Raw genomic sequence first — 17798 nt, forward strand, 5'->3', positions numbered from 1 at the left:
CTCCTCCTCCACGCATCCTCCTCGCTGGTTGCTAATAGAAATGTCAGCCTGATTCATTTCCCCCAATGCTGCCTGCAGGGGGCGGGGGGGGGGAAGGCGGGGGGGCCAGCACTGCTCCATGCTTGCCTCTGCTGATGAGAGGGGTCTTGTGCTCCCCCCCCCCCCCGAGATGAGGGGAAGGCAGCCCTGCTTTTCTTCCCCTTGTGGGGATGGCAAGTGGGGCAGATTCCCACAAAGAAGACTTACTAGGAAACGAGGCTCCTTTTCATCTCGCCTAGACCCCCCCCTGGGCAAAAATGGCCACCAGGGCAGCTGAGCCCTTTAAAGACTCCTCCTTCCTCCAGGAAGGCTGCCCTCCCACCTTGGCCAGGCTCTGGGCCCCCTCCCACTGGCACTGCAGGAGGCAGAGGGAGCTACTTGAAAAACCGGCTGCAAAAAGTTGCCATGGCCTCACGATGGAGGGTTGGGTGCCCTCAGGAGGCTGCCCAGTTATCTTTGCTTTCCAGCTCCCCCCCAGTCTCTCCCCACCCCATAACACCCCCCCAGGACCTGTCCTCACAGCACAGGAGGGGGAGCAGCTTGTGTTTGTGGCTGTGTGAGTGGACAGAGCCAGCCCCCCACCTCTGCCCCCTTCGACCATCCAAGCCCACCGCCCAGCTTGCTAAGAACAACCCCACAGACTCCACCAGAAAGCCAGGCTCATAAGGCAACCGTGTAATAACAAAAGAGCATCGCAGGAAGGGGAGCGAGGGGAGGGGAGAGGATCCGTGGCCCCAAAGAGGAACAGATGGAGGCAACCTGATCTGTGGACATGGTGAATTGTGCCACTGAGCCCCCCTTCAGCTCCAGGGACACCCACCCCCTCCCATCTGGCTGGGGAGGGGGCCAAGGTGGCTGCAGCTCCTGGCCAGCCCTGCGTTAGAGACGGGGGGGGGGGCTGCATAGCAGCTTCTTGACCTCTTGAGCTTCTTGCCGCTATGGATTGGCACTCTCTCCTTCCGGGCCCTATTTGGGGGGCTGTGGCCCCATCTCCTTTTCCAGAGAGCTTGGGAAGCCTGGGAGTGGGGGGCAGAAGGCATTGCTCTGAGCACTTTGCCCCCTTGTGTCCTACCTGTGGCACACTCAGCGCAGGGCAGGATGGACTGCAAGTGTCAGAAGCAGCGCAGAGGATCTGGGTGGGGGGAGAGGGGTCCCCTTGGCTGCCAGCTGCCCCCTCCTCCTAACTGCACCTCTTCACATTGGCCATTCACTCCCCCCCCCCGCACCTGAATTGGGGCCTGTGGCAGCTCCTCTGCCTGGGAGCCACCGGGAGCCTTGGCCAGGCCTCTCTCTGCAGCAGTCGCCCTGCCAAAGCCTCTCCGGGCTGAAGCATACAGGGGCTTCAGGGAATAGGTTTAATGCAGCTGCAGCTGAGAAAAGCAGTCCTGGGGGTTTCGGGCCTGGCCCTGAGGAGGCGAGGCGGTGCCCCCTCTCTGTGGGGCGGTGGGGGGAGTAGCCAAAGTCCAGCTCCGTGTCTTCCTCGCGTCACTGCCTCATCCTCCGCAGCAATCCTTTGTCCTGGATGCAGGTTTTCGGGCGAAGTGCTGGGAGAGGGAGAAGGGGAGAGAGAGGGCTTTCAGATGCTGACGCTGCCTCTGCCGGCAAGGAGACCTCCAGGGCCTCAGCCCCAAAGGCCGACCAATCTGGACCAGAGGGGGCCAGCCAGCCAGCAACCTTTTTCTGCAGAAACAGCCCTTTGCTGGGGCCCATGTGCTGCTGCTGGTGCTGCATGGGGGGGGGGGCTTAAGAGCCCACCCATCGAGAAGCAGCAGCTGCCTTTCCTCAGAGATCCGGGCTGAGAGCAGGCAGAGGGCCCTCTCCCTGCGCAGGGATCCGGTCAAGGGGAGCAGCAATCTCAGCCCTCCCCTAAAAGGCATGAGCAGCCACAGCAGAGCAGCTCCCACCCACCACGAAGGGAGGGCAGCCGAGGCCAGGGGAGCGCCTGGAGAGCGTGGCCTCTGGCTCCCTGGAAAGACCCCCGAGAGTTGCCCTCCCTCGTCCGAGGAACCCCCGAAGAGGAGCCCACCTGGGTCTGCAGGCACCTGCTTCTTCTTCGAATAGGAAATGATCTGGTTTTCATTCATCATCCGCACGTCCTGGTCTTCTATGTAATTGCTGTCGGACCAAGAGAAAAAGGAGGAGGAGAAGGAGAGGAGAGGGCTTGCAAGGGCCCTGGGGAGCAAGGCTTCTGAAGGCCAGCTCCCAGAAAGTGCTCTTGTGCCGGTGGGCTTCTAGTTGGCACAGGGAGACGGAATGGGGTGCTGGACTAGCTGTGCCCCCCCCCCGGCCTGATCTAGCAGGCTCTTCTGAAGTTCAAGGGGCTCCCCTAGAAGTCCAGCAGCTGAGTGGGGGGCAGGTGGAGTGAATCTGCCCGTTGGCCACCTTTCAGCCGTGGATCAGGGGGTGGGCCTTCTTCTTTACTAAAGAGTAGCTGCAGAAGGAACCAGAGTGGGAGAGAGAGAGAGAGAGAGAGAGAGAGAGAGAGAGAGAGAGAGAGAGAGAGAGACCCCAGCAACTTGCTATGTAGTAAAGAAAAAGCGAGCACACGCCTCATTTGGCCCCTGTTCTAAGAAGTTTGTGGGGAGCTTCCTGATCTCTCTTTTGCCGCTGTTGGCCAGAGAAGAGGAGAGGCCCTTCTCTGCCCTCCCTACCCCACCCCACCCCGATCATCCCAGGAAGCGCAAAGCTGGTGGGGGTGGAGAAAGGGAAAGAGTGGAAGGTGCAAGCAAGGGAAGGCAAGACCTCTCTTTCCCACCCCCCCCCCAGCCAGTTCTGGGAGGGATGATGTGCGGGCTTTGCTCTTAGCCCCCCAGGTGCCCCCTGCCCTACCCCAGAGATCACATGCAGAGCTGCCCCTCTGTTTGCCAGCAGCCCCCCCCTTCTCCTCTTGTGCCTCCGCACGTGCACAGACACCGGCCTTGGGTAATTCTGAACGAGGAACCGGAGCCTGATTTGGGGCTGGTGGAAGCGGCGCCGCTGTGGTCGGGCACAAGCCTGCTTCCAGAGACAGATGGCTTTGGGGCCCCGTCCCCCCCCTCTCGCTGCCGTTGGCCATGGCTTTCGACAGCCTTTCCGCTCCTGCATCAGAGGATTATCTGGCCCCAGAGATGCTCAGGAAGAAACCCTCTCCAGAACATGCTTGTCAAATTAGATTATTCCTTGTTGTTTGCTTTCATCTGGCCTTTATGTCAGAGGGTTTTGCTTTCTTATTATATCCGCCCAGAGAGAAATCCCTCGACTGCAGCCCTGCTGAGCTTTTAGGCTGGCCACAGGCAGGAAGGAAGTGGATCAGAACAGTGAATTAACCAGAGGGTGGCAAAGGCGGCAGGGGAGATGGGACAGTTCCCCGGACACAAAGCGTCGACTCTTTTACAGGCAAGAAGCCACTGACTGCGGATCCTTTCACTGGAGGAAAGAACAAGCCTTTGGGGTGTGGAACTAGTTGAAAACAAAGGCGATGACAGCTGTGGCTCAAAGATGGAGAGACGGGTCCTTTCTCAGGGGTCCATGTGTGGGACCTGTGAAGAGAGATGGGGCTGCTGCTGCCCCCGAGGAAGGTGCCCTCAGACCCAAAGGGGAGCTGTTTCAAGGTGCCCAAGTGAAGGTGCCTGACTTGGGCACAAAGCTGGCCAAGAGCTTTCCATGCCAGGTGCTACGCAGGCAGGCTGGCCTACCTGACGATGGAGTTCTTCTCCTGGCGACAGATCTTCTCGTTGTCCGTGAAGAGAACGGTGTGATGGGGGACGACGGGGTCGCAGGTTGGGAGGATGCCGTGGACCAGGTGGCTCACCATGTCCAGAATCCCGTTATAGACAAGCAGGTCATCAACAAGGAGCTGGGCAGAAAGAGGAGGAGCAGGAGAAGGAAAGAGCCCAGTCTGACAAGTGGGAAAGACTGAAGAGTCCCCCCTATCTGCTCCCACATCACCACCTGAGGGTCAAGGTCCCAGGTGGCCTGAAGGAGGGGCTTCCAGGGCAGGGAGATGAGCAGGTAGCTGAGCACCCAGCCCCAAGGCCTGGCCTGCCTGCCAGCCAGCAACAGGCTGAGCCTCAAAGCCAGCTCCACGCTGCACTCTCATGGTCTCTGCTGCCTCTTACAGGGCAGTTTCCAAGTAATCCTAGTCTCAGAGAAGGCCGAGCTTTTTGCTCAGGAGCCCCTGGGCAGACAGGCCTGGAGTTCAGTCCCTGGCAGCCTCTCTGGTGAGGAGAGAGACCCTCACCTGCCTGAGGGTCCTGAAGAGCTGTGGTGAAGCACAGGAGACCAGGACCAGGCTTCCTCCACTTGCTAAATTCTCCCAAAGCTGTGGGGCTTCAACTCCCATCTTCCCCACCAGCAGAGGGGAAAGGAGCTGCAGTCCAGGACTCTCCTTCCTCGGGTGCTCTTAAGAAGCACCTGTCATGAGGGCTTTAGGTGTGATCCCTGCATTGCAGGGGGTGGGGCTAGGTGACCCTCAGGCTCCCTCCCAACCCTACAAATCTATGAGTCTACGAACTGTGGGAGGGCACCAAGTTGGGGATGGGCTGCAGCAGTCCGTGTCTGTGAGCGGCAAGACCAAAAGTCTGAATCTCTGCAGAAGGAGGAGAGCTTCCCCTCCCCCAAAATAAACACATTAATTATGTCCCATCCATCCAACAACTTGTTAAAAAACGACAAGCCATAATCTCATAAGATAAATGAAAACAGAGTAAAAACAGAAGCAGCTTTAGAAGGTTCTAAGGCTCATTCTGCAAGGCGGTTCTGCCATGGGAGACCCTTCTGCCCAGCAATGCCAAGCCTGGCCTGAGAGGCTCAGTTTGAACCAGTTGGGGGACATAATAAATAATAAATTTTTATTCACACCCTGCACTTCCCGGTTCAGAAAACCAGGCTCAGGGCAGCTAACAACAAATTTAAAACACTTAATTGTAATACAATATAGAAGCAGCATAAAATACAGTATAAAAACATGAAAAACAATAAAATTCAAAGTTCAAAAATCAATTTAGGGGAAACCCATCCAATAAGCATTAGATAATCCCCAGGGCTAGCTGGCTGAACTGGTCCTACTGGTCTAGCGAGGAGGCCAGGGGGGAATTAGCTGTGGGGTCTCAGAGTGGGTGATCTTCATAAAAAGGGGAGGGGGTGGGAAGAGAAGGGAAGGGAAATAAAAGATCAGGCTGAATTCAAATTAAAGGCCAGGCGGAATAGCTCTGTCTTACAGGCCCTGCGGAAGGAAGTTCAATCCTGCAGGGCCCTAGTCTCATGGGACAGAGCATTGCACCAGGTCGGAGCCATCACTGAGAAGGCCCTGGCCCTGGTGGAGGATAGTCTGACTTCCTTAGGGCCCGGGACCTCTAAACTATGGGTATTCATGGACCTCAAGGTCCTCTGCGGGGCAGCCCAGGAGAGGAGGTCCCGTAAATACATGGTGGTAATGGGACACAAGGCCCTCAAAGAGACAAGAAGAGGGTTCATAAGCTGCTCTGGGGCGCCATCACTTACTCCAAATTCTTTGACTCCTCTCTGGGGAGTTTTTGCATAATTCCACAGCTTAATCATGGAGACTGTCGTAGGCGAGTCAAAGATGACATAGACGCGATTCACCTGCCACCATAGGAAGCAACAATACAGAGGCGCAAATTAGACAGATTTCATGTAACCAACATGGAGAAAGACACAGAGCCAATATATTTCTTGCTCATCCTGGAAACCAAATTCCGGATAATTTGTAAAGAATAAAAGGCGTTGTGAGACGCCTGCATAACCTCTTCTTAGCATCATGTTATGAGACAGAAAGAGTTGCCAAGCCCAAGGCTCGCGGCTCCATCCCAACCAGGGCTGGGCAACAGATCACCCAAAACTGGTTTTAAGTCCATATCATGATATCGGTTTCATAATTTTTTACCTGGCAATATATTGTGAATCTTGGCATGTGTGTGTGTACTATGCAAAAATCACCATGTAGGGGAAACTGTGAAGCCAGCCCAGGCTTCCCTTGAGTCCTGCAGCCCCTCTTAACTTTGCTCTAGCCTCCTCCTTCAGGGGGCAGCCAATCCCAAGAGCAGGTGCTGCCAAAAACCACAATGCAGGGAAAACTTTGAAGACAGCCAAGGCCTCTACATAGCTCCCTCCTTATTTTTCAGACATTCTGTGATATATCAGTATAATCGCAATGTTTAGCTGGTTTTCACAATGTTGAAAACCAGAAATCACCCAGCCCTAATCACAACAGCAACTCCCTGGCCGGCTCCTCCTCTTCGGAGGGTGGGGTCCTTTAGCGGGTCTCTCTCTGCAGGCTCTTTCCTGGCACCCCTGCCTGCTTCTTGGCACAGGTGGGAAGGCTGATCCCCTATGCTGACTTCTGGTGAATCAGCTTTGCAGGCAGCGACAGAGATCCTTTGCTGCTAAACTCAGGAGGCAGGGGACAGCCTGAGGCTGAGCTCCCACTCCAGGGCTTTGACATGCCTAGAGCTACGAAGACGGCTGCTGATTACTTTAGAAAGGAATTGCACAGGTATGTGTCCGGCTGCACGAGGCATCACACGGCACTGATGCGAAAGGAGCCCAGGCAGAATATGCAAAGGAGGCCTACCAAGCCAGGGAGAATGGGCGCAAGCCACGTGTGCCTCCCGTCGGTCGTGTCGTTCACGCCATCGATGAGCTTGTCTGGCGTTCGGACGTCTCCACAGACGCCTTCCAATATGTTGACGCTGTCTGGGAAAGCCGCAATGTCTGAAGGGAGCTTTGTCAAGCACAACATCCGAGCTGTCTGCTGCGCAAACGTGTTACAAGCCGGCCTCCCCAGGAAAAGGCACAGGCTGCCCACCAGGTCTTAACCTTGCTCCCTTGGATGAGAGCCCCACCCAGTGCAAGGGAGATTTAATGCCAGGCTGCTACCTCAGGAAAGCTTCTTTCCACAAGGGAGCAAACGTGGCAAAAAGCTAGTGGCCAAAATGGGGACTGCCAGCTGCTGCCACCCAGAAGGAGGTCAGACAAATCCTGCCCAGAGGGCCATCACTGGTCATTTGAGAAACTCCCCCCCCCCCCCGCCCAGCCTCAACTGGAATTAAATTAGGACATATTGCACCTCTGGCCAATATTGGTGGAGGCCCCGTTCTGGTCCTGAGTTGAAGAAGTGGGGCAGATCAGGCAGGGGAGTAGGGGGAGTGCTGCTTGCACAAAACTCCCATTTGCACATGCTCAGCTCCTCATGACTCTAATTCCAGCTGAATTCCCGCCTCCATCCCCCCCCCCAAGAAGGTGTTTCATTTGTGGGGACTCCTCTAGAGTGCAGCTTTTTCCAGATTCCAGCTGTTCCTTGAAAAGGATACTGTTCTCACTGAGGAAAATCTTCTCTCCGCGTTCATTATACAGCTCCAGCCCATTCAAACCGATGTAATACGGATCACCCCAACTTGTAAGAAGCTGGAACTGGAAAATGACTGACGGAGGACGTTGAGGAAATATTGTAAATGTTTCATCCCATCTCTTGGGCCTTGGCCTCCCACAGCAGGGGACAAAGAAAACACAGAACATAGTTCCAACGGCAAAATACAAAACGATACACCACAAAACAGTACAGATGGTGATGATGATTAAAGGAATGCAAACACGCCTGCTTTCGTTTCAAAAGAAATCCCAAGGCCGTTTATGCCGTGCCAGGGTCCTCCTCCCCCTCCCACACCAGTCGAACCAGTTCACAGGGCCTGGAGGCAGAGGGCCAGGAAGGGCCTGGGGCCACGCAGGCCGGACAGAGAAGGATACAGCCGCAGGGCATCAGGGGAGCCTCGTAGTCCATGCTGGCTTGTTCTGCCTTCACCGCTTCCGTTCTGCCCAGAGATAAGCACATAAGTCAGGGACCGGAGGGCACCAGACTTCCTAAATGCACAGGCCAGTAGGTGCAGAGCCCCAGAGGGCACCCCTCTCTCACCGTTCGCAGGCTGGCATGACCGGGGGACCCTTCAGGTAGTCCACAAAGAGGATTTCTTGAGCAAAGTCAAAGTGGCAGTTGCCGGGTCCTTTGCGAACAAGGAAGCCTCCAGGAGGGGAGATGCAGCCGCCGTCCAGGGAGACGTGGACCACCTTTGCCTGCGGAAAAGAAAAAGCCGGGAAAGCCGTCAGGAGCTGGGGGCCCCGGCCTTCCTGGCTCCTGCGGAGGAGGCTGCCTGGCCAGGGCAAGGAGTGCCAGGAGGGGGGTGGGACGGCCCCCCTTTGCCCACAGGATGCTCTCAAGGTGCCCAGGGTGACCACTGGCCCACAGAGCACCTCCTTCTGCTGCATGTGGCCACATCCAGGGGAAGCGTGGTGCATTCTGGGAGCTTGCCCAGGACTTCCGCTCACCCCTCTGTAGGTGTCCTCGGGAGATTTATTATAGTTCCAGATGCGAAGCCCAGCAACGCTCTCCGCCCGCGTGAAATGGATGGTGACCACGTGAGCTTCTCCGGGGCTGAACGGAATGAGCCACATGTGCTCATCTTCCATAGTAATGTTAATCCCATCAATTAATCTGGGAGAAGGGGGGGAAGTTGAGAGAAAGAGGTACAATATTTTGAGTAAGTGTCAAGTCGCTGAGAGTGGCTGGGACAACCCAGTTAGATGGGCAGGGTACAAATAATACTAATACTAATAATATAAGAAGAAGTCATCACTTTTCTTACTTCATTTACGAGGAAGACAGAGGACTGCTCTGCATAAAAATGTTAAGGGGGGGGGGGGAGGAACCCAAAATGGCAATGGCAGAGAGAAGCTCGCTCCAGAGGGTTCTTATTTTTGGCAAATCTCTCGAGTCTGATTTTTGCCCAAATTTCAATTTCAATTTGGCCAGCTTCACTTGCCATCTGTTGGCTCCTAAGCATGCTATAATTACAATTGAAAACACACCACACCCCCTCCTCCCTTGTGGTGGTTTGTTTTTCCCAATTTGCAAACTCACAAGAGTTGGCTGAGCTTTTCGGCCTTTGAAAAGAGTGTTTGCTATTCCTGGGCCACAGAGGAGGCCCACGGCATCTCTCCTGTCTCCAGGAAGACCACAAGTGTCCAGCCGCCGCCACAAAAAGGCCTTCCTTACCGCACAAAGATCAGAACCAGCCCCTCACCATCAACCCAGAATTTACTTGGGGAGTCCCTTCCATGGTTACACTTTGCAGGCCCTGCCCTGTTCTCAAGACCCACCAGTTCTGTTGCTCAGCCTCAACCATTTGTGTGACAATTAGATGGGCCAGGAAAGGAATGTTTTAAATAAATGTGCCCAAGGCACAGGGCAGTCTTCTGCAGCATGCTCCCTGCTTCCAGCCTTGCCAGAGAGGCTTCCTTAGGGAAAGCCATGTGTCCATGGCAGTTCTCTTGGACCCCAGGAGCCCCTCCGGAAGCACTCTGGGGAAGAAGAGACAGCGACACACACACACTTTTCTCTCCTGCCCTGGAAGCCTGCAGAGATACTCACTTATCTAAGGTCCTGCAGTCATCTGTGTACTCTGCAAGTTCGTTCAGGTCCTGTGGAGAGGCAGAGAGCTGATCCAGAGAAAGGGGGATGGCTTGGCCCTCCTTTCCTACCACTTCCAGCCCTGTCAGACCAAGGTAGTGAGCGTCTCCCCAAGAAGCGGTGAAATTCAGCAGAAGGCCTAAACAAAGGCAGAGAGGCAGTGAGCCACCAGGAGAAAGGTCTATAAAGAAGAGGCCCAGAGTTGGAGCTGCTGCAGCTACAGCAACTGCCAAGGCCACATATGCACAGCCCTAAATAAAGGGTCCAGAGGCATCGATGGTCTGCCTGAGGTGCCTCCTGGAAGAAGGAAAGCTGAAGACAGAGGGCACTAAAATCCCCCCCAGAGCGAGGAGGGGGAGAAGCCAGAGGCGAGGCTGGGGGCAAGGGGGCACCGCTCTGCGGAGCAGGGCAGCAAACACGGTGGAACCGTTGAGAGAAGGTAGCAGGAGCCGTGTGTGCAGAGTCAGACTTACACTTCCCAGTATAGACACCTGGTTCCTTGGTCACCATCTCAGGGACAGAATCTGGCACAGCCGTCTGCATCCAGCCCTAAAACGGAAACAGGTGACAGCAACGTTTATTGTTCTCTAGTGTTCAACAGAAGCAAAGGCCGCCTCTTCCCCTATGGCAGGAGCTCTTTGGGGAGGAACTTGCAGGGCACAGACCCACCACATCCTGGCTCATGTCCCCTCTTTCTCTGCAGCACAGGAGGCCAGTTTTTCCAGCCCCCTCCCCATGAGGGGTGCCAAGAACCATAGCAGAAAGCTCCTTCCCAGCCAAAGTTCCCTGCTTGGGTTAGAGATCAGTTTCTGACGCATTCAGTTTATCGCCTGAATTTCATCTTCTAGACCGAGCCTCTACACCACCTTTCCCCCAGCCAGCCCTTTCACGACAGGCAACTTTACCTGTCTGTCTTCCGTCCGTGAGCCCGCCTGTGTGAAGGGTCTCTCGTCCCCCTCCCCATCCGCAGTTCTCGGTCTCTTCAGCTCTTCCTCATACCTCAGGCTGCAGGCGCCTTCTGCCTCCTCATCGTAGGACTCGTCATAACAGAAGATGGCCTCCAGGATGTCGTCGTCCGTGGTGAACAGGATGGTGTCTCCAAACTGCTCTGGAGCTGAAACATTGTCAACTCTATGGTGACGACACAACTCAAGTCAGCAGCCCAAGCGCTAAAACCGCCCCCCTCCTCCTCCCCCGCCCTTCTGCAAGCCAAGAGGAAGGTCACAGACACTGCTCCCCGCCCCTCCAGCCCCACAACATCCAGACCAGGAAGGCAGCCCAGGCGAGGCTGTAGGGGCGCTTCATACTGGGTCCTGCGCACCCTGGGGCACCCCCTGAGGAGAAGCACTGCTTCTGAGGTTGGTGATGGGCTTGGGGCTGCTTAAGCCATCAGCAAGAAACAAAAGCAAAGGGACAAAAGGATATGAGAGGTGAGATCTTGCTGGGGCACCTCTCCAGAAGGGCTGCAGGCACAGGCATGAACAGCCTGCTTTCAAGCTATTACTATTATTTATTAGATTTATATACTGCCCCTTCATCCAAAGATCTCAGCGTGGTTCACAACATATAATTCAGGATAAAAGCACAACATAAAGTTAAAATAAAACCAAAATAAATCAGTTTCAAGAAGGGGGGTGGGGCAGGGGAAACTCTGGCCTTCCCCCCCATCTCTCCTTTGCCTTGCAGCTAAGGCCAAGCCCTGCGTTCGGGAGAAGGGCATGCAGCCTGGCCTCCCCTTCCCCTGGCCCTCTCTGCTCCCAGCGCATCTCTTCCAAGAACTAAGCACTTCCTGGTCCAAGAGGAGTAACAGCTGAGGGAAGGGGCTGGGCGGGTGAGCAGGACTGGGAGCCAGCTCCTCTTGCTTTCTCTGCAAGGCATAATTAGAAGCAGAAACTTAAAAGCCTCCTCCTCCTCCCCCCCCCCCGCACCTCCAGCCAGGGTCCCAGAAGCCTTGGCAATCTCCCCTCGGAAGATGCACTGCTCGTCCAGCAGCATGGTGACGTCCTTTGCGCCCCGGAAGGAGTGGATGCGGGACTTGTTGTAATTCCAGATGCGGATCATGGCCACCTCGCACGCCTTGGCGAAGTCCAGGAAGAGGCAGTGGGATTTCCCAGGGGTGAAGGGAGCCAGCCAGAGGTGCATGTCGTCCTGAGTCCGGTTCACCCCGTCCAGCAAATTGCTGGCCACTCGCGGATCTTGGCCGTAGGAGGGCAAGATGTTGATGTCGGGGGGGTTGGCTGTGATTTTGGCAATCTGGATGGGCTCCCCTTTGGAGCTGAAGAGCTCCAGCCCGTTAAGGCCCACGTAGTGCCTGTCCCCCCAGGTGGAGCGGATGTCGATTCTCAAGCGCTGCCCAAAAGGCAGGACTGGGATTTGGAAGTCGCCCCCGTCCTCCAGGTCCAACCAGCCCTCCCCTTCCTGGCGCCTGGGCAGCCCCTGCCCGCTCTCCTTCGCCCGCAGCTTCTGGTCTCCTTGCCGGCTGATTTTCTGCTGGTGGAGAAACTCATCAAAAATGTCCCCTTGGAAGTCCATGTTGGAGATTCGGCCATGGTGCAAGTGGTTGAACTTCAGGAGAGAGTTCCAGGACTCCTGCAGAACTTGCTCCTGGGAACTGCCCCACTTTGCCCGGGAAGGCCGTGTGGCGTTGCCCTTCGCCAGCAGAGCCTCACCTGGAAGGAGGGAGAAACAGAGAGCGCCTCTGGTGCCTGCTTGGCTGAACCCTCCTGCAGAGGCCGCGAGGGGGGTGCTCCGGCCCCCAAAGGCTGCAAGCCCAGCTCAACCCGGGGCAGGAGGGTCTAGCAGCACAGCCCTGCTGCTCTGCTAAGAAGAGGCCGTGGAAAGATCTTCCTCTGTGGACCAAGGGAGCTCACACACCCTTAGATGAGGGGACCCCAAGGGAGCCTCAAAGGAGGGTGGCTCTGAGCCAGACGGAGCTGGACTCCTACAACTAAGACTCTCCAAAGTGTTTGGAAACCAGATATCAAAATGGAGTAACGGTTCTCAAGCTTGAGCTTCATGGCATGTAAGCTGCACAGTTTAAATCAGGGGAACCTCTCGTCCTCTAGATGGAGCTGGAAGGCAGGAACCTGCCTTACGCTGAGCCAGGCCCATCCAGCTGAGAACTGGCTGGGGCTCTGCAGAATGTCAGGCGGGAGTCTTCTCCCATTCTGGCCTCAAGGTGCTGCTGGAGTGTTTCTGCACATGAAGTGCGTGTTCTTTCACCAGCTACAATCCCTCCCTGACCACTCTGCATGCTGGCTGCTGGGAGCTGGGCTCCAGTCACATCTGGAGGGCTGCAGGCTCTCTATCCCAGTTTAGAGGATGCTCAGAGGTGTCCCTTTTTACCACATTTCTGAGCGCTGGACCCACACCATCCCTGGGAAGAAGAGTCGGCGCGTGACTCGGCTCAAGCCAAGACGTCCCTGACGCATGACACAGTTGGCACACGGCTTTGTTGTGAAAGGAGGTTTTAAGAGATGTAGCAAAAAGGCAGGAAATCCAATAATGTAAGCTTTACATGCCACTGATACAAGCCAGGCAGAGACGTCAATTTGTTCTCGTATGGCCACATCCCCACATCTGCTGACGGGATGTGCCCAGGACCTGAGGGTCTCAATTCCTTACAAGAGAACAGAATCTTATTAAAAGATCTGTTTCAGATAAAATACATCCCTGGACAAAACAATTAGGATTTAAGCAGAGAAAATGAAGCGTTGGGGCCGGGTTTAAGACCTCCGGGTACAAATTGCTCTTACGTACTTCCCAGACTGCTGCTCCCTCCTGAGAAATGCTACAGCTCCATGTGACTCAGAGCTGAGCCCCAACCTGCAAGCTCCCCAGCACAGCCCCCAGCAGGATATAGAAAGGGCTGCTTCTTAGAAGGCGAAAGGACAGCCCACGGCAGGAGACGAACTCCTGAAGAAGGCAGGCACTTTGAGCACCTGGCCTGGGGAAACCAACCTGGCCCTGAAAAAACACAGGCCGTGAAGAGATGAATCTCTCTCTGCCCCTGAGCTCTTTTCTTCTGCGCGACTCCAGAGCTCCAGCAATGAACAACTGCATATATGTTTTCTCAGAGGCAAGTCCCCCCTCCATGCTCAGGAGAACTTACTCCCAAGTAAGCGTGTACAGTATATACTGCAGCTTTAGTGGCTGAGCATCTTTCTACCGCCCCCTTGCCCCCCCTCAAAGAAGTGCTATTTAGTCTAGCAACAAAGGCACCAGCTCCCAATGAGACCCCCCTAAGGGCAGCCCAGAGCAGCCAGGGGGGGCTGCCCACTGAGAACCCGACTGCAAGAGTAGACAGAGCTTCAAGCTTTGAGGGGGGGGGGGAGCAAGAGCACCACAGCATGGCCAGCCAGAGCCCAGAACCCCCCAGGCGAGGGAGGGAGGGAGGGAGGGAGGCCCACCCACCCCCAGCCCCAGGATCCATGGCGGCATTCCATGCCTGGCAGAGCACCGCCGAGAAGCAGCACTCCTGCGGCAACTTCTCCATCCACCGCAGCTGCCAAGCTGAAAGGGTCTGAATAGTCCCCAACTCCACCAGGAAAACAATGTGCGGGCTCCCTAGGCCCAGCAGTTAGCGAGTGCAGCTGAAGGGTGGGGAAACTGCCAAGGGAGTCACTTCCCACAACTGCCACTGCCACCTCCACTGCTCGCTGGGTGATTATAAACAGCCTCTCCTTCAAGAGCTCGCCAAGGAGACTGTGTGGGTCAGCTGTGCCCAAGGAAGAAGTTGTGGATGGGGGCACCACCCCACACTTCCCCTTTGGGGCCAGCAGGCAAGTGCTCGCTGTCTAAGAAGGGCCCCCAGAAAAGCAGATGGCCCGACTGGACACCTAAGGGAAGCTGGCTGGGGATCAGTTCTTACCTGTGTCCGGAGGCGCTTCCTCCTTGAAGATGGCATGGCCAAACTCTTCCCTTCCGTGGCCTCCCAGGCTTCGCCCAGGAAGCAGCAGGTCGGCCGCATAGTTGCACTTGCTGGGCAGGGGACTCAGGAAGTCCAAGCCGGTGGCCGACTCTTTCCTGGCGCCTGCCAGCAGCTTCCCCTCCCCAGACTCAAGGTGGGGTCTCTCTAGATCATCTGGGCAGGGGTGGGGGCTCCTGTCGCTTGTTCCTAGGCAGCCCCTCCCGATGGTCTCGGCGGGCAGCTGGGCTCGCTGTGATTCAAGCCAGGGGAATGGGTTTTGCTTAGGTGAGCAGACCCGGCTCTTTTCTTTGGCCTCGGGAGCGGGCAGGATGCAGGGGGGTTCTACGCCAGGAAGCTGAGACAGTTTCCTTCCAGAGAGCTTTTCCATTTGTTCACTCAGAGAAAGATCGTCGTCGGAATGAGCGGGCTCCATGGTCTCTGGCGAGAGGGGGCTATGGACATTTCCCCTGGAAAGTGAGCCAGGTGCTTCTTGGAGATCTTGCTTCAACTTAACCAGGCCAAGAGAGCTGTCCTTTTCCTCGGAGCAATTTCCCCCCAAGGGAGGCTTCAGATTCAACAGCCCCCTGCCTGGCTCCTGGCTCCAGTCTGCCGCGCCCCAGCCCCTTCCTTCCCTCCCCTTCCCAGGAACGGAGCAACTTTCTGGGAGCTCAATGGTGGTGCAGCTGCTGCCATCGGCACCCTCGTTTCCACAGCCCTTTTGAAGTTCACCAGCAAATACAAGGTTTCCATCCACATAGACAATGATGTTTCTTGCTCCAATGTCAAGATCCTGAAAACACACAGAAAAACAAAAGGAGGACCTGGGTCTGGGAGCCAAGCAAAAGTCAGTGGTTTTCATTTCATGCCTTCCCAAAGGAGCCCAATTCATAAGATGTGAAGAGAGACAGTCAGCAGCAAGCTAAAAACATATGCGAAGCACTTCAGCTCTGACACATGTGAAGGGGTGCCAGTATCTTCCTCACAATTAAACCTGCAGGCGTTGAGGAATTGGTTGTGTTCAGGCATAACACTAAACCATGGTTTAGTGCATGGATAGGCAAACAAAGGCCCGGGGGCCGGATCCAGCCCAATTGCCTTCTAAATCTGGCCCACAGACGGTCCGGGAATCAGCATGTTTTTACATGAGTAGAATGTGTCCTTTAATTTAAAATGCATCTCTGGGTTATTTGTGGGGCATAGGAATTCGTTCATTCCCCACCCCCCAAACATAGTCCACCCCCCCAAGGTCTGAGGGACAGTGGAGCAGCCCCCTGCTGAAAAAGTTTGCTGACCCCTGGTTTAGTGTTACAAGAGCGAGCCTGTGCCAGCCTCAGAGTCATGTGCTCCCACCGGCCACCAGGTGGGGCTGTGGGGAAGGAAGAGGGAGTTCCTCTTCCACTTTAGATTAGCTGCAGTTTAGCGTGTTGCCCAAGCCATAAACTGTGGTTAAGCTAAAGCTTATGGATTGAAGTTGGTTTGCTTTAATAAATCAAAGTCAGCCCCAGTGTCTGGGTTCAGATAACACACTAAACGGCTGTTAATGTAAAAGGCAAGCAAAAGCTCTGAACTCCTCCATGTGCCACGTCAGAAGTGCAGAGGGAGAATGAGAGCACAAAGTTGTGATGCTAAAACACAATTCGGTGCAGGGATGAGGGGGCACCCGATGCCCTCTTGATGTTGCTGCATTCCAAATGTCATCAGCCCCAGCTGGCGTGGCCGACAGAGGAGGACTATGGTAAGGTCAGATTTATTTATACGGTCAAAGGCCCATCAAGGGTGATGGAGGTTGCAGGTCAACAACATCTGGAGGGCCACAGATCCCCTGCATGCAGTTTAGTGTTACCCTGGGATAAGACCAATACCTACTCATGCCTTGAGGCTGGTTTTCTGAAGCTTCTGTGCTTCTCTCCATTTCCTTAAACCAGGGATGGCCAACCTGTGACTGCTCAGATGTTGTTGGAGTCTTAGCTCCCATCATTCCCAGCCAGTGAAGCCAATGGTCAAGAATGATGGGAGTCGGGTCCATGAACACCTGGAGGACCACAGGTGAGCCATCCCTGCTAACCCTCACAATTGCTCCATTTTGGCTTGGACAATTTTTCCTCCCTTCAGAGCCTGGACTTAAGGACCTGTTCTCAAGCCCCTGGAATTACACCAGGCAAGCACCTGACCCCCAAGAAGACCAGCAAGCAAACTGCCCTCCTGCCACCTATTTCTCAGGTGAAAGGGGGGTTGCTTCTGATCTGCTTTGAAAGCTGTATGAGGCCTCCCTCTTTGCTCTCGGCTTCCCCATTTCCCTTCTATTTGTGCTGCCATGTGAGTACTGCCTCTCTGACAGCACAGATGAGAATGAGTCATGGAGGATAAGGCTTAGCTCATCTATAATCCAGAATAGAAAATCCTCTTTCGCTCAGTACCTGGAGCCATTCTGAACAAATCATCCCAGCAGGCTCTCTGAGCAATTCTCACAGCGAATTTCCAGAACCATGAAGCGGTTGCCATCTGCTGGGGGGGGGGTGGCTTTGGCTGTGCACCACATTTGCCAGCAGCCTTGCGAACGGAGGCTTAGTGTACAACCAAAGACCAGCTGGATCGTCAAGGTTTAGGAAAAAAATATTGAGTACGAGAAGAAACTGAATGGGGCAAAAAGGCTGAAAAAGTGGCGCCTTGAGGACTCAGCCTGTCTGCCTATTGGGGGAGGGAAAGGAAAACCATGCGCCTAAGAAATGGAGTGTCCTGAGAGGAGGAAGGGGAGGCAGGCTAGAACCCTGACCAGGAGCACTTCATACTGCAACTGTCTGTTGCAGGCCCCACTTGGTGGCAGCAGCAGCAGCAGCAGCAGCAGCAGCAACAGCAGCAGCTCCCAAGGGGTTTTTTTTCTACTGCATGATATCCTAGTAACTTCTCTCCTTCTGATCATGCCCAAAAGCCAATTCAAAATGGAAAAGGACTGTCCAAAACTCTGCAGGCTCTTTTTGTTGTTTGGAAATTCTCACGATGCAGCCTCAAGGGCAAGTCTTGTTTTGAAGGCGTCATCCAAGCATTTCTGCAGCTTAGAATGGAAGCAGTGCCAAAAACACCTCCTCCCCTCCCCTCTCTCCAAGGCTAACGGAATAACAGCTGAGAACAGCACATGCCGCACCCCCGAGGTGCCCACGACCAAAGTCATCACTTACACTAGGCACAGGGGTGCTGTAATTCCAAATCCTGATCCGGGACAGACCAAAGTCATCAGACAAGCTGGGATTTCGGACCACGAAGTACAGCTGCACTGGAGGCTGGAAGAGGCACGTCCAGGGGAAGCGCTCTTTGCTGACCTAGGAGACACGGAAGCAAACCCTCGCAGCAGATGGCTGGGAAGGAAGGAGCCCGGCTGCTGCTGCTGCAGCT

At 55.2% G+C, this 17798-nt stretch overlaps 1 protein-coding gene across 7 annotated transcripts in view; it reads right to left on the reverse strand.

Annotated features, from left to right (window-relative positions):
- Positions 1-699: 699 nt before the first annotated feature.
- The window catches only part of KATNIP (katanin interacting protein), a 35730-nt gene continuing 18631 nt past the window's right edge, over positions 700-17798 (reverse strand). For 6 of the 7 annotated variants that reach the window (XM_081170738.1, XM_081170737.1, XM_081170741.1 and 3 more), the window contains exons 13-27: positions 17585-17725; positions 14370-15198; positions 11428-12168; positions 10405-10613; positions 9973-10048; positions 9461-9638; positions 8359-8524; positions 7949-8106; positions 7783-7847; positions 7350-7460; positions 6611-6750; positions 5521-5622; positions 3714-3874; positions 2066-2154; positions 700-1583 (exon numbers count right to left, since the gene is read on the reverse strand). In XM_081170738.1, the coding sequence (XP_081026864.1) occupies positions 1525-1583; positions 2066-2154; positions 3714-3874; positions 5521-5622; positions 6611-6750; positions 7350-7460; positions 7783-7847; positions 7949-8106; positions 8359-8524; positions 9461-9638; positions 9973-10048; positions 10405-10613; positions 11428-12168; positions 14370-15198; positions 17585-17725 (3225 nt within the window). In that variant the 3' untranslated portion in view covers positions 700-1524. The remainder of the gene's footprint in view (positions 1584-2065; positions 2155-3713; positions 3875-5520; positions 5623-6610; positions 6751-7349; positions 7461-7782; positions 7848-7948; positions 8107-8358; positions 8525-9460; positions 9639-9972; positions 10049-10404; positions 10614-11427; positions 12169-14369; positions 15199-17584; positions 17726-17798) is intronic. The other variant, XM_081170742.1, reaches the window with a different exon arrangement.

Source organism: Podarcis bocagei (genome assembly GCF_964188305.1).
Source record: "Podarcis bocagei genome assembly, chromosome: 14".
Taxonomy (NCBI): domain Eukaryota; kingdom Metazoa; phylum Chordata; class Lepidosauria; order Squamata; family Lacertidae; genus Podarcis; species Podarcis bocagei.